The sequence below is a fragment of the Aphis gossypii genome, chromosome X (genome assembly GCF_020184175.1).
Source record: "Aphis gossypii isolate Hap1 chromosome X, ASM2018417v2, whole genome shotgun sequence".
Lineage (NCBI taxonomy): Eukaryota > Metazoa > Arthropoda > Insecta > Hemiptera > Aphididae > Aphis > Aphis gossypii.
In genome coordinates, this window is record NC_065533.1 from 49,120,166 (window position 1) to 49,135,921 (window position 15,756).

At 27.8% G+C, this 15,756-nt stretch overlaps 1 protein-coding gene across 2 annotated transcripts in view; it reads left to right on the plus strand.

Annotated features, from left to right (window-relative positions):
• Positions 1–3,934, plus strand: part of LOC114124433 (integrator complex subunit 3 homolog) — an 81,909-nt gene extending 77,975 nt beyond the window's left edge. For both annotated transcript variants that reach the window (XM_050205571.1, XM_050205570.1), the window contains exon 6: positions 2,433–3,934. In XM_050205571.1, the coding sequence (XP_050061528.1) occupies positions 2,433–3,550 (1,118 nt within the window). In that variant the 3' untranslated portion in view covers positions 3,551–3,934. The remainder of the gene's footprint in view (positions 1–2,432) is intronic.
• Positions 3,935–15,756: the final 11,822 nt, after the last annotated feature.

A 15,756-nucleotide genomic window follows, 5' to 3' on the forward strand; every position in this document is an offset into this window, starting at 1 on the left:
TTGTCAAAAACTAGATTTATATAAATATTCCTGTTTTTCCGCTCATTTTGAAAATTACTTATAATATTTCACTTTTAACACACTTAAGTACCAACTAGATCTGGATTTCCTAACTGGTGTGTAGCGAAATTTCACGATTATCAATAAACATTTACTTAAAATTTCGGTAATTGGTTAAATTCATATATAAATCTTTGACAAATGTGCCACGGCTAAATATGGGTTGGGATTAGTGCGCCGCGAGGGAAAAAGGTTGAGAAACGCTGAACTAGATCTAATATTTTCTGATCAAAACGATCGGATACATTTTTAAGCTATAAAAGACATAATGAAAATACGTTTTCCTTAACCAATATTAATTTAAAATAATAAAGAAATAAAAGATTATTAACTTAGAAGTTGTTATACCATCAAAATAATAATCATTATTTAACCTTAGGGGATATCAATAAAATAATCTAAAATAGCTCTTGAAGTTTGAAGGGTAATGGAAGTTGAAAGTTAAAAGAAACACTTCTTTACTGGCATTTAATATATGATGTTGTAGTATAATATTACGATGGTAAAAGATAGCACAATATTATTTTGTGTTCAAATACGTAAAAACAGTAATTTTATAAGATTAAGTTTTAATTTAAAAGTAAATTGTTTCATTAAAATTATAAATAAAATGAATAAAGAAACTACAAACATTTTTAAGTTTTAATTCGTCAATACTAGTATTGTTAGACTGATGGGTATAAAAGAAAATATTTGAAAATTCAAGATACTGTTTATAATTTTTAATTACAATTCTGATCAACATTACACCATAAATAAGGTATTTTTATAATTTCCTACCCTTTAAATTTTATATTTGAATTACTGTTCACAGCGGCCCATTTTATTCACGTTTAAACTAATTTTTTTTTTTTTTAATACTAACAGCTATTTATTGATTAGTGGTCTATTGGTCATTTTAGGTTTTCCAATAATTATGATGGTTGAATCATTGATTTAAGTTCATTACTTAAAATTACCTGGATTTATTAAAATTTGATGAACTTATTTATGGTTCCTATTAAAATAATTGATTTACGATTACTCATTAGCAGCGTCTAATAGTTTATTTTTTTTTACTAAATTTAAAACTGAAATTTTAAATCTAATAAATTATGCTAATAATCATTATTTATGTTCAAAAAAATTATAAGAATATAATTTTAGAGACACGAAAATATTATAGTCCCACCGTTTTGACCACACGAACGACTAGTATTGTACCTAGTTAATTCATAGACCAAATTAAGAGGGTTAGGTTAGATTTTATTTTTTCAAAAAAAACCTTTAACACAATAGTTTTAATAAAATTACTATTTTCTTGTAATTCAAAAAATAAAAATCTTAGACATTAAATATTTAGACTATAGTTATAATAAATAAAAGAAGTTAATTACTACTGTATAAAATATAAATACATAAATATATGTATACAACAGTCTACTTAACATAAATTATATTTCACGGATAAGTCTAATATTCTAATATTTTTACAGCAATAAAAAATGAAAATGAACATTTGATTTGTTCCATTTTCTTTGACTTTTTTTAAAATGTACTCGCAAAAAATTATTTAACCTGATTAAATAGTTTTAAAATTAGATTTTCAAGCTGTCACAATATAATCAGTCGAAAAAATATGAAAAATTATTATTTATGAATTTACGCTCCATGTAATTTTATTTCACTATTTAATACTCGATATACAGCAGTATCATTAAAACACTTTTTTTAAATAGATGTAATTATTCCAGTTCGAACTCCACAGGTTATAGTTATGCATATTAAAATAATATTGTAATAAGAAGTAATTCATTAAACGTAAGATACTCATTATTTTAAAGATGATTAACGATTTTGAAAATATTTTTTTTTCACATTTTTAAATCATTTAAAAACAATGTTTTTCTAAAATAGAAAAATATATTCTTAAATAACTTTAAAAAAACATATTTTTATTGTTATTGCTTTTATTTTTTTGTGACAATTTGCATTTTTCATTTTTATTTGTAAAAAACTATAGTTCAAGAATTTCGATAAAATTTAAACATTTTTGACGACTATATAGTTTATGAGTTATAATAAGTATATAGATAAAGTTTAGACGAGTTAGTCCCCTACTACGCTCATCTAAATTTTAAATATTTATACGTTATACATTAAGTAAAACGTAATAAGTATAACCCCCCCCCCCCCCAATAAAATCCCTAAAATAGGTTTATTGTTGCTTATTATATGTTACAATGCAGGCAGCTTAGTCGTAAGTATAAATAAAATTTTGCGCCCCCACCGTAAAACATTCCTGGATCCGCCCCTGAGATGACCGTAGGCGCATTACAGTAACCGCTAACATCGTCGTCGCTTATCTCTAAACCGCGCGTCGTGTCCGACAGGTCAGCCGCAGCACTATCAGCAGCATCAGCCGCAGGGGCGCAGGCTGTCCAAGCAGGGCAGCAGTTCCATGGACGCGGCGGCCATACACGTGCACACTTCCGAGTGCGCGCAATTCATACCGCCGCCGCCGTCGCATCACCACTCGGCCGGCGGCAGCGGGTCGTCGCGGTCGAACAGCCCGTCCCGCGGACAGCTGCAGGCCGCCGACCACCGGATGCTGCCGCCGCCGATGATGCACCAGTCGTCCGCGGCCGCCGCCGACCATCACGGGTTCGAGTGCGACTTTCACTGTTGCGCGCTTCACGAGGAGGGCCGCCGGATCGCCGTGCACAACAAGTCGGTGGCCACGTCCCCGATCCAGGAGTGCCACCACGCGCCGCCGCCGCCGCTGCCGCAGCAGCAGCCGCAGCCGCAGCCGCCGTCGGTTGGCCAGCCCGTTTCGTCCTCGCTGTCGGACGGCACGCGCCGCGCGTCGCCCAAGGGCCACGTCCGGTTCCTGGACGCCGCCGGGTCGCCGCCGATGATGCCTCCGCCGCCACTGCTTCCGCCGTCACCGCCCGCGTCGCCCACCCGCCGCCAGCAACCGCCCTCGCAGCCGCAGCCGCCGCTGCCGCCGCCGCTGCAACACCGGTCCGACAGCTCCGATTCCGAGACCGAGACCACCGTCATCGAGGACGATTCGATGACCAGCGAGAAGTTCCTGTTGCTCATCGACCAGCTGGTCGACAAGCAGGACCGGCACCTGACCGTCAAGGACATCGGCATCATACTGGAACGGCTCAACTCGAAAATCGTGGACGTCGAGCGGTTGGACCGCGACTACGAGGCCACCGACTGCTACAACTGGACCATCAAGGCGACCATCAGGGGCGACGTGCTCCAGGAGTACGGCATCATATACAACGGAAACTACTACGGCATATCCGAACATCCGGGATACCGGCAGAACGACGAGGAGCTGCCCAACGAGGACGACGAGGAAGCGCTGGACGACGACGACGACGCCGGAGCTGACGGCACGTCTGCGGCTCCTGCGGGGGCGGCCGGCGGTGGAGGAGCCGGCAGAGAAGACCGAGCTCAGCACAGACGTCGAGCCGACGAAGAGGTTAACATTTAAACAGTTTATTATTAAATCACACGTTGTTACACGCACACCCACACCCACACACACACAGACACACACACAAACACACACGAACGTGGGCGACATTTGGCGACCAAATCAAACTGTAAAGGGTGCAGAAATACAATATTTTAAATGAACGAATGCGAGTTAATTAAACTGCCATTGATAAAAAAAAATTACTTTGGAAATTTGAATGGTAAAAAGGTAGCCAACTGCTGACAGTTTCATTTGCCACCTCGTGCCTTTTTTTTCTAGTGGTGGCAAAGGTATCTATTTCTCACCTTTGAATAATACCTTGTATGGGGTCCATTGCACCCCCATACACATCCTCCTAAATGTCGTCTATACACACACACACACACACACACACACACACACACCACACACACACACACACACACACACACACACACACACACACACACACACACACACACACACACATACCTAGTAAGTGCGTAATACACTCACGGTTGTTTTGTTTGACCCCCACGAGGTTAGCGTTTTGAAAACCGTGGGAAAAATATTGTGACGAAAAACTATTATTTGTTTTCAAATAGTTCCAATCGACGTTTGATTATTATTAATATTTATTATATTGTTATTATTATTATTATTATTATTATTGTTATTATTCGTAATATTAACTCCTAAACGGACACAAATAGGTACTACAATAATCGTTGTACTACGTGATGATGATAATAATATTAGTGTGCCTATATTATTATTATTTTATGATATTGTGCCTGTTGAGCGTCATACTCGACATTTTCGTATTTATATTTGTCGCTGTCGGTTTGCTACCACATCATGATACCTCAGACACGCGATGTCGCGGTTTCGTTTCATGCGTTTCCAATAATATATGTTGTTTTTTTCATTACTAACCGCCGTCGTGACTGCCAACATACATATTATTATACGTGTACACATAAAAATAATACACAAACACACATATTATTTATACTCGTATATATTATACATTACACACATTTATCAAGCCATAAGAGTTTTATTTGTTAGGAAAAACCAAGAATAAAAACGTTTGACTAAACGTCTAACCCGAAGTACTATTTTCGATACCGACAAACAGGCTGTCAGTGTCCTTTTAAAAAGACAGTTCAGCTTAGGGTTTTTCATTTGTTTAGATGAAACATTATATAGAAGTATTCCCTTATTGCGTACTTCGCATTTTATATAAAAATTATCTTTTCCGACATTGACGAACAAACTAAACGTCGTTTATGCGTATACCATTATTATTATTAATATTTATTATATTGTTATTATTATTATTATTATATTATTATTATTATTATTGTTATTATTCGTAATATTAACTCCTAAACGGACACAAATAGGTACTACAATAATCGTTGTACTACGTGATGATGATAATAATATTAGTGTGCCTATATTATTATTATTTTATGATATTGTGCCTGTTGAGCGTCATACTCGACATTTTCGTATTTATATTTGTCGCTGTCGGTTTGCTACCACATCATGATACCTCAGACACGCGATGTCGCGGTTTCGTTTCATGCGTTTCCAATAATATATGTTGTTTTTTTCATTACTAACCGCCGTCGTGACTGCCAACATACATATTATTATACGTGTACACATAAAAATAATACACAAACACACATATTATTTATACTCGTATATATTATACATTACACACATTTATCAAGCCATAAGAGTTTTATTTGTTAGGAAAAACCAAGAATAAAAACGTTTGACTAAACGTCTAACCCGAAGTACTATTTTCGATACCGACAAACAGGCTGTCAGTGTCCTTTTAAAAAGACAGTTCAGCTTAGGGTTTTTCATTTGTTTAGATGAAACATTATATAGAAGTATTCCCTTATTGCGTACTTCGCATTTTATATAAAAATTATCTTTTCCGACATTGACGAACAAACTAAACGTCGTTTATGCGTATACCATTATTATTATTAATATTATTGTTTATATATTATTATTATTATTATTATTATTATGGTGATAAGATTTTTTTTTATTATTAGTATGTATTATTTTTATGATAATTATTATTATTACTATTAAGGATTATTATTATTATTATTATTATTAATATTAATATTAAATACAATATATTACAATACATAATTGTTATTGCTGCGATCTATACAAAAGCCTTATTTTTGAAAACAGAAATAAACTGTTAGTTATTTTGTATCCTTTCAAAAAAAAGGCTATGCAGTTTTCCAAATTTCACGTAACAAAAGTGATAAAAATTAGATCATTGTGTTCAAATTACGATTTTAGTACCTACTATGCAATTTGAAAGATACTATTTAATATTAAAACCACCTAAATCTTAGGTTTTGTAATTCATTTTTAAATGATGGTTTTGTCTGGGAGGATGTAAAACAAAATTTTGATTCCTAAAAACATTTTTAGTTGGTGTACTATAAAATGGCAAGACGTAAGTAGCAATGTCAAAATAGTGAAACCAAAATAGATGAATAAACAATAATATCTTAAGTAAATAATCGCGATAATAATAATTATTACCTATTTTACTATTATAGGTCACACTCGTGAGTCATAATTTGTGTTTCACTGAGCTAGGTTATGAGGTAAGTAATGTAAGTGTTTTTAATTTTTAATTTTTTTTTTAATACTTCTGCAAAATATTATAGAAGACGAACGAAAATTATAAAAGAATTTATAAAATATAAGAAGCAAAAATACCATCTAACGTAATTGTTGGATTTTATATAATTTTAACTGGATTATTTTGTGAACTTACTGTTTCGTTTGTTCAATTCATTCTTTTTATTCGAAATTTGTTATCTCTGGTACATTGGAATGTTTGTCAGAAGAATCTGTGTGTAATTCAGTAGTTTTGTACATTCGTTTATTAATACTATATATTTACAATTGTTCAGCGTATTTGAATTACGGTCTCTAGATTTTCTACAATAAATTCACATCATGCTTAAAATTCTCCTTAAAAAAAAAAAGAATATTTTATTTCTTGGAAATATTTGAGAGTTAAAAATGTTATTCATCTACTGGTTATTTATAAATTTAGCAACGAACGTCAGTCAAATTATATGTATAACTTTATAAAACAAATAGGTACCTATATATTATTTTATGATAAATATCGCTATTGTTTAGTTTTTAACTAACTTATTTCGCTGTTTTGGGTTTCATTATTTTGTCACGTTACACCTACTCTTTTAAATTCTCATTTATTCGTTTATAATAATTGTTTCCATGCGCACAATAGGTTTTTAATAATATTAAAAACTTTCAGCAAAACCTAATTTTTTACTATACTTTGTAATATTATCGGTATTTCTTACAACTCAAATATTTAAGCTATTTTTTTATAGTCGTACAAAAAAAAAATATTAACAGGAAAAATATTAAGTAGTTTATTATATTTATATAATATATTTCAGGGAAATAATTTTAATGTGCAATCCCTCCGCTCAAATCATAATTTAAATTTAAATAGTAACAATGTAATCTAATAGTAAAGTTATTCTCTATAGTTAAATAAATGGAATTTTAAGTAGAAAAACAAATTGAGATCCATGCTCAATACAAACATGTTATTTCATTGAAAAACGATACGTTATTTTTGACAGAGATACCGAAGTCTTCCTAAACAAATAATTAGGTAATTTGACATTCGTGGGCAGTTATCTATACGGCTTGGCGAACTGTATAAATTTGCACGGAGAAACACTCTACTAGCGTACATTTATGGCTTTGAACAACGTTCATTATAAATTATATAATGATACTGCGTTATAGATTATGCATTATTCTGCGCAGAATAATCATGAAGACCTAAATAATGTCATGGCTCAAACAAAACTATTTTTCATTCCAAGAAATACTATCATAATCAAGATGGTTCTCATTTGCCTTGTATAAAATATTATATCTACTTTATCAAACTAGAAACTACAATAATATTTATAATATATACATCTAGGTACATATTATAATCTGTCACAGCTAAGATATAAATCTGAGATAATGGTTATATTCAAGCAATTTAGTATTGTTTTTCGAAGTATCACGTAGACCTAAGTAAGTGCTTGCCTTATTAAAATTCTAAAACTATAAAAAATGTTATTATATTGAGCCAAAAATGGATACTTAACTATTAACATGTGTATAAAAAATATATTGTTGTCAATCCATTTTATCCGCAAATCGAATGGGTATATAGGTAATAGGTATAATGTACTTTTAAACAATTGTAGATTATATCACATTAATACCAAATTATTATTAGTTCGGGTTGGCTTTGATTTATTTTATTAAATATACTATAAGTATTGATTTTAAAATAGAAAGATGGAGTAAACTTTGAAGAGTTAAAATCCCTGTTAGAGTATTTACTAAATTACAGTACTACAATAATTTTTTACTCATTTTCTATTTGATATCGATCAATATAAATCACAAAACAATAATATGCAAACAATAATTCAACTGAATCTTAATAAATTCATAGACATTTTGCTTTCTTTAAAAATTACACTGCATATATGTACCTACCTAATAATATTAACTAATAATGTTTATTCGTTTTTAAAAATCGATGGTGTTTGTTTACAAGAAGTACCTTATTTTATAATTATTATTTGGGTTCCTTGTATATGATTATTAAATATGAAATAATCATTTAAATTACTGTATCTCATCTTCACTTATATCTCCGCATCCATGTGTAAAACTATGATTACTATCTCTACAGTTTAAAAAATTAATTAATTGTAAATATCTACTCTCAATCTTATAAATCCAGTTGTTTTCTTTCCATTTAATTTTAGACTTTTCATCTTATTTTTTTATTTCAATCATTAAATTTTATCTTGACGATTTTAATATTTATTTTCTTATCCTTTAATAACATAATTTGTCACGAACGTATTCTACAACTCGTTCTTAAACACATTTTATCGAAAGCCTGTCATGATGTTAAATTTAATTAGTAAGTAGTAGGTATATATATATATATATATCTTAATTCTGACGCCACTTCTTTTTGAAAAATTTGAGTCATTAACTCGAAGCTTTAGTCAACTCCAGTAATATTCTATACACATTAAACATGCTATATAATAAAACAATGCTATCGGCGTGACGATCGGAAGCTTATTCTATGCCAAATACAAAATAATAAAAACAGAAAATGGAGTTTTATATTTATCTACGAAAAATTGTGTAAAAATTAATCAATAATAATCTATCAATATAAATATAAAGATGGTAAACGGATAAACAATGTTTATTAAACATGACATTAAAACATGCTTTAAAATTTAATTCACCTATTGACGAATAACCTATAATATTCTAACTCTATCAGTATTAAAGGAGAAAAAACTATAGGAAATAATATTTTTGGTTTGAGCAAAAGTGTCCAAATTCATAAGACATTCACAATATTTGCAACGAAATTTACAAGCAAGAGGTTTGTAATTACTTATGCATGACGTACATTTGAACAGTATCTCTTTGAGCTAATGTAACTATTATTGCAAAAGGTCTAAATTTACTTTAAACTTGTTATCATCGCAGTTACCAATAAATTAATTTAATTTAGTCAGTTTTAGAATTATAATTTCTATAACTATTACAGTAAATATAAATTTAAATAATATACAATAGATTAGATATTTTGATAATATTGTATACCTAATGTTTAATGTTATTATAAATAATATATAATATATTTATATTTATATTATATAATTTTATTTAAAAAAAAATGTTGTACCGTTAAATAAAAATTATAATAAGGACTAAGATAATAATTGTTTAGTGAACTAAATTTTGTTTTAAAATATTATTAAGTTATTTAAATATGATTGTTAATAGTTATAGCAGTGGGTATATATCTATACATATGGTACATAGTGCCGTGGCCAAAATTGTTTCTATTGGAAAATGCTTCAAATATTCAATGGCCAGAAGAAAAAAAACCGTTTTTTCAGTTCACTGTGTGAAAAAATTAATGGTCCTGTTCCATTAGGGGAAGAGGGGGGCTTAAGCCTGTTTCAGCTTCCCCCTGGCTGCGGCACTGTGTAGAGTATTAAGTGATAGGCATAAACGAAATGTTGAATGTATGTACTTCTAATCATCCAGCTCATAAATTCACTATACATTATACTTGTGAAAAAAAAAATAGGTATTATATGTATTCAGTGATTTGGTTGGTTTGTCGATTATATGCACAATGCGCTACACTGCCTATATTTATTTGTTGTTTTATACGACAGGAATAATGTTGTTATATTTCGTTTAATTATTGTATGTACAGCAGTATACATATATAACAAATACAATACGTCATATTATATAATGTCATATAATGCACATGTGTAATGTATACGTATATAATATAAGAATAATATATATTATATTATATATAGATATTAAATTTTATTATTATATAATACATTAATTTTATTATAATATTAATATATTAAAAAGAATCAGTTATAATATTATGACAGACTATTATAGATTAAAAAGTGTACACTTATAAATTTATAATATATTGTAATATTATAGTTTGATGTAATAACAATAAAACCACTCTATAGTTCTTTTCCTATGCGATGAACAATAATGATGTACGGGCAATCTGTTTTAGATTTTGTTGTTGATAAAATATAAAAACAAACGTTTTGGCTTGATGAATAAAATACGTAATTAAAGATCACATTTCCAATAAAAATTATAATTTATTTTCATCTTGTACTGCCGCACCATCATATAAAGGTATTTTGATTTCTACTGTAGGTACTATATTATGCATAATTTATATAGGTACGACATAAATAATTACAACATAATATTGTATAGAATCTCAAACGAAATACGTATTCGTAAAAACGTGCCTGTCAAGTATTAAACACAATTAATATTTTCACTAATTAACATATTAGTTATAAAACTTAAAATAACTCGTCGGGAAGGCAGGCGCAAAATGGATCATCGCCCTTCGACGACCGCTATACCGGCCAAACTACAATTCCCCTCTCCAGGCAGTCTAATATTACGAATCATATTATCTATTTTTAATTCTAACTTACAACTTTTTTGATAACAACATCGAATTTTATCTATACCTTACCTACATATTAACATATTGTTCTGAAATAGTAATTAACTAATGACATATTAGTATAAGTATGTACTACCTACTACCCTACTTTCTATACCTACCTAATTTTTTTTTTCTTAACTTTTAAATTTGTTCATGTTAAATATTATACACTCTCGATACAAAAGAAAAAAAAATATTATACAAAAATACAAATAATTGTGAAACTATTAGATTATTGGATCCCAAAAGTTTTAGTGAAAAATAATAAAACACCGAATAAAAGTCGATGGAAATACATTTTTTAATATAAATATCGCAAACCATACTACCAACCATTTCCCATAAAAGTCTAATTGGTTCTGTTAGGAACTCGCCGACAGGAAGCATATATTGTATAGGTACTTCCATGAACCTCCCATAACAGTCCAATTGGTTTTTGACTACTTTAGATACAACATTCTATGACATTAGTTAATAATTTAACCCTTCTAAATATCATTAGTTATTTTGTATACTTGTTTGTTTTGTATGTTAAAAAAGCAGACAAGTAATTTACTACTCCGCTGTACAATAGGTGTTACGTGTACTTCCAAATTGAGTATGTCACTATAAAGAATTTGTTAAATTTTAATTCATTGATTAATCATAAAAAAGTCAATACATTTTTAAGTTTTTTAAGTTTCTGTAAGAACTTGTAAATTACTAATGAGGATTCTTGTGTTATACATTCAATTCATAGCTATCAAAAATAAGTATTTTATTCCTTTTTTTTTTATATAATTTACTTTGATAAAAGGTAGTCAAGATTTTTTTTCAAATGCTTATATAAAAAAAAAATTTTATATATTTTTAATATTTTATGTTTCTACAAGAACAATTTATGTGGAATGTATTGTACCAAGTTTTTTTCTCAAACTTAAAAATATAATTAAAACTTTAAAAAAAATGTACTAATTCCAATAAATAATTTAAATTTAGTCTAAACATTTTTAAAATTTCATTGATGTTAAAAAATTATAATTTATGTAGCAATTAAATATTTCAAGTTCCTATAGTTAAAATTTTTTGTATTACCACAAAAAAATCATAAAACCGTTTGAGTTATTTTATAAGAATATCCAATTTCATCAAAATTTAATTTTCGTAAGCTAATAAAAAATATTTGTGTGACTTGCTTTTTATTATTCTTTCAAAAATAAAAATTGTGTGACACTTATACAATAAATTACTAACTTTAATGAAATTTTTTTACCATAGCTGCAGAAGTACCTCCTAATATTAACTAAATTCTCAGTATGTAATTTTACACTGATCTTATAGTATAATACCTATTATTATGAAAAATATGAAATTTTAATCAAAAATAATTTTTCAGATCAATGATAAATTGTTTATTTTTAAATTTTAATGACACTAATTGTGAATTATACAAATATATTGACATGTTGACATCAGGTGATATGGAAGAGCTTTATAAGAAATAGAAAAGTTAAAAAATATAGTATACCAACGTTTTATTGTTGACAGAACAGGCATTTCAAACTACTATAGCTCAAATAATTAGGTCGTAATATAAAAGAAAAAATTTCTTTACGCATTTTATTATTATTAATAATTAAAGGCTTTTTCCGAGTGACTTTTATTCACCACGTCATATTTTTGCATCAAAAACTTCATACAGTGAACTGTAATCTATACGAAAAATCAGGAATGTATATAATATAGTATAGAATATTATAATAATGCCATGTAGGCTAAAGAAGAAAAAATATTAAAGGCTAAATATTTAAACTATATTTAACAATTATAGTTATAAATATAAGATTTAGAGATATTTTAAAGGGTGATAATAATTGTTCATGCTCTGAAGTATAACTTATAACAAACCCAATAATTTCTAACCAAATATAGATCAACATTTCGTAGTACCTACGTTAGAAGTTCTATTCTAGATCTATCCATGCCAAGAATGAGAGCTGGTCACAGGTTTGAGATAATTTTTTTTTACTACTACTTATACGAATTATAAAATAAAAATTAAAGTAAGCTGAATACAGTCTAAATAAATATATATCAGTTATTTTGCAAATGCGAGCAAGTTAAAAAATTAACATAAGTTAGTTAAAGTAAATTAACATTAAGAACGTTAAGTTATGAGTAATTAATGAATAAATAGTATATTTAACTCTTAACTTTTGAAGTTAAAGTGAAGAAAAATATTAACGTAACACAGATAAAAAAAAAGTTAATTATTTTTTTTATTATTATTATATATTGCTGTCTTATCTAGATCATAAATAGTGATTTAGACATTTTTTTAAATAGCATAATATTTTATAAAAAATAAATACTACCTACTGATTTTTTTTTTTTTTTTTTTAATATCTATTACAATGGATAAGTAGGTACCTACATCGTTTTTTGAATACTTAATAATTATAGACAGAAATACTCTATCCATCAAGATTTTATAATATTAAAAAATCGATAAAAAAATAATCGAATTAAGAGGTAAGTTCAATTATAAAAGTAAGTTGTTAAAATAACTTAAGACTTTCATTATGCAATTCAAAAAAAAAAAAAAAATTCATATTTAGTACATAGATATAATATACCAGTCATCTGCCTACAGCTGCACGTGACAATGATCGACGATACATCAAAACTATATGTAAGGAATACCTCAAGGTTCAAGTACCTGCAAACGAGTCTACGCCCTACGGATTATGGTTAGCTCTCTAAAAGGTATAAAAACAGAGTTTATAAAATGATTTTTTGTTATTATAATAAATAATTAATTCTTTTTGAGAATATTGTATTTTATATTTTAAATAAAGATTAAATCTACAAGTTGTTTATTTGTGATGAACTAATGTGAACACTTTAACAAAATATCTCTACATTATACATGGATATAAGTTAATTCTGAGTATTATAATATACACCATACAAATAAAACTTTCAAAAATAACTAAAAAAGATTTAAACAAAAATAATTAAATTACAATAATAGTACCTACATATAATTAAACAGTAAATAAATAAATTATATATTACAATTTGTTAAGGCAAAACATTATAGATTTAAAAACTTCACGAGATATAAAAAAAAAAATCAACAAAGTTTGCTATTTTGTTTGACAACATTAATACTCGAGGAAAATATGATGCTGAGCTATAATTAGATGTAAAAAAATGGTACAAAAAACAATTTATTTAACCTGAAGTTGATCTAAATCGAGTGATGGCCAACCATTGATAATTTAGGGCGATCTACGATACCATTAATCAAATCATATAAAAATAATTAGATCACTAACTTTCCTTCTAAGTTCACAAGATGTAATATCTAGCTAAGTAGAGTGCATAATATATGAATCTTTAGATAGAATAGATATATCAATATTTCATATTAGTTATGTTGGTGCTCTAAATTAATATTAGAAAATATTACAGTTAATAACAATTATATTATATTGGACTTAAACAGAAGTCAGAAATACAAATGATTTTTGTTTTTTATCATTAATTCTTTCTTAAAAACCCACAAATAATTTTTTTAAATGTTTTATATTCACAGTAATTGACAATTGGTAATAACTACAATAACTCACATTATTAGATTATCATATTTTTAAATATATTTAACTTATAAGTATTAGCAAGGTATATAATAATGTATCATAAACAAAAAAGTAATAATACTTTAAAAGATTAAAGATTCAATACATAGATATTGGGTTTAAAACTTTTAAATTGTATTACATTATTAATACATTAATATAAAATAAATAATAACATACAAAATTAATGATAAAATTAATTTTGAACATGTATTCTTAACTTTTTATACATTTTGATTTTTAGTAATACGACATTATTTACGAAAAATGTACAATACTAAATATTTTATTTTAAATTGTAATTAGGAGCAAAAAAGTTATAGGTATCTACTTACTGATTTTATAAAATTATATAATAACAAGTTATACTTGGGAAAAAAATGTTTAAGATGGTTTTAGCTTTAAAAATTTCATACAGAAATTTTCTAAATAAAAATAATAATTAACAAAGTTGTTACTTTATTTATTTAAATATTTTTTAAACTATGCCTTAGGTGACTACATACTTAACTTTATAGTATTTTAATGCTTACATAGACTGTATCTAATAGAAGAAATTAAATTTGCAATATTATAAATACATTTTTTCTTTTAATCTATCCATAGATAATTTATAAAATATCAAAATATTAAAATATTATTTTTTATTCCCAAATTTAAATAATGAAAATAATAACAACTGCAGCTATACCTAGCATACTTACCTAGAATAAATGAATTACATGTTTATAAAAATATTAAAATTAAACTTTTTAATACCCAGTTATATTTATGAATTTTGATTTGAGCTGTATAAAAATTTAAAAAATACATAGCCAAAACTTTTTTGAAAACTCCTTAAATAGGGTAGGGTAGACAATAGACGATACAAAGAAAAATAACCATCCTAATAGCGGCCACCCCTAATTAATGAATATATTTTAATTTCTTAACCCTATCCACTATAAAGAGGCTTTACTATACTTATTTTAGTTGGAGGTATCATAGTTATTCATTTATTGAGTTTCTGTTTAAGATAAATAATATTATACCGATTATAATTATCTTACAGTAATTATAAAATAAAGAAATTATTCACTCTTAAGTCAATAACTATGCGAAGGGTAGAAACAATTATCACTTATCAATAAATAGAAATTACAAAACAATTTTATAATTGTTGTCAATTCATAATAAATTATAAACTATAACATAATATTATTATTAAACATATTCGTTTGGGGCAGATAATTATAAAAATTATTTTTTTACAGTGGTTTTCAATAATTTATACATATGAGAGAAATTATCAAGTTCCATAGTTAAAATAATATTTTTACATTAACACCTCATAAAAGTATCAAATAAAATTATAATTAAGACCATTAGATTTAAATGAATTTTCAGTATATATTTTTATATACATTTTTAAAAACTATTTTAACAAGCTACGGGTTTTGCATTTCTTTTTATCA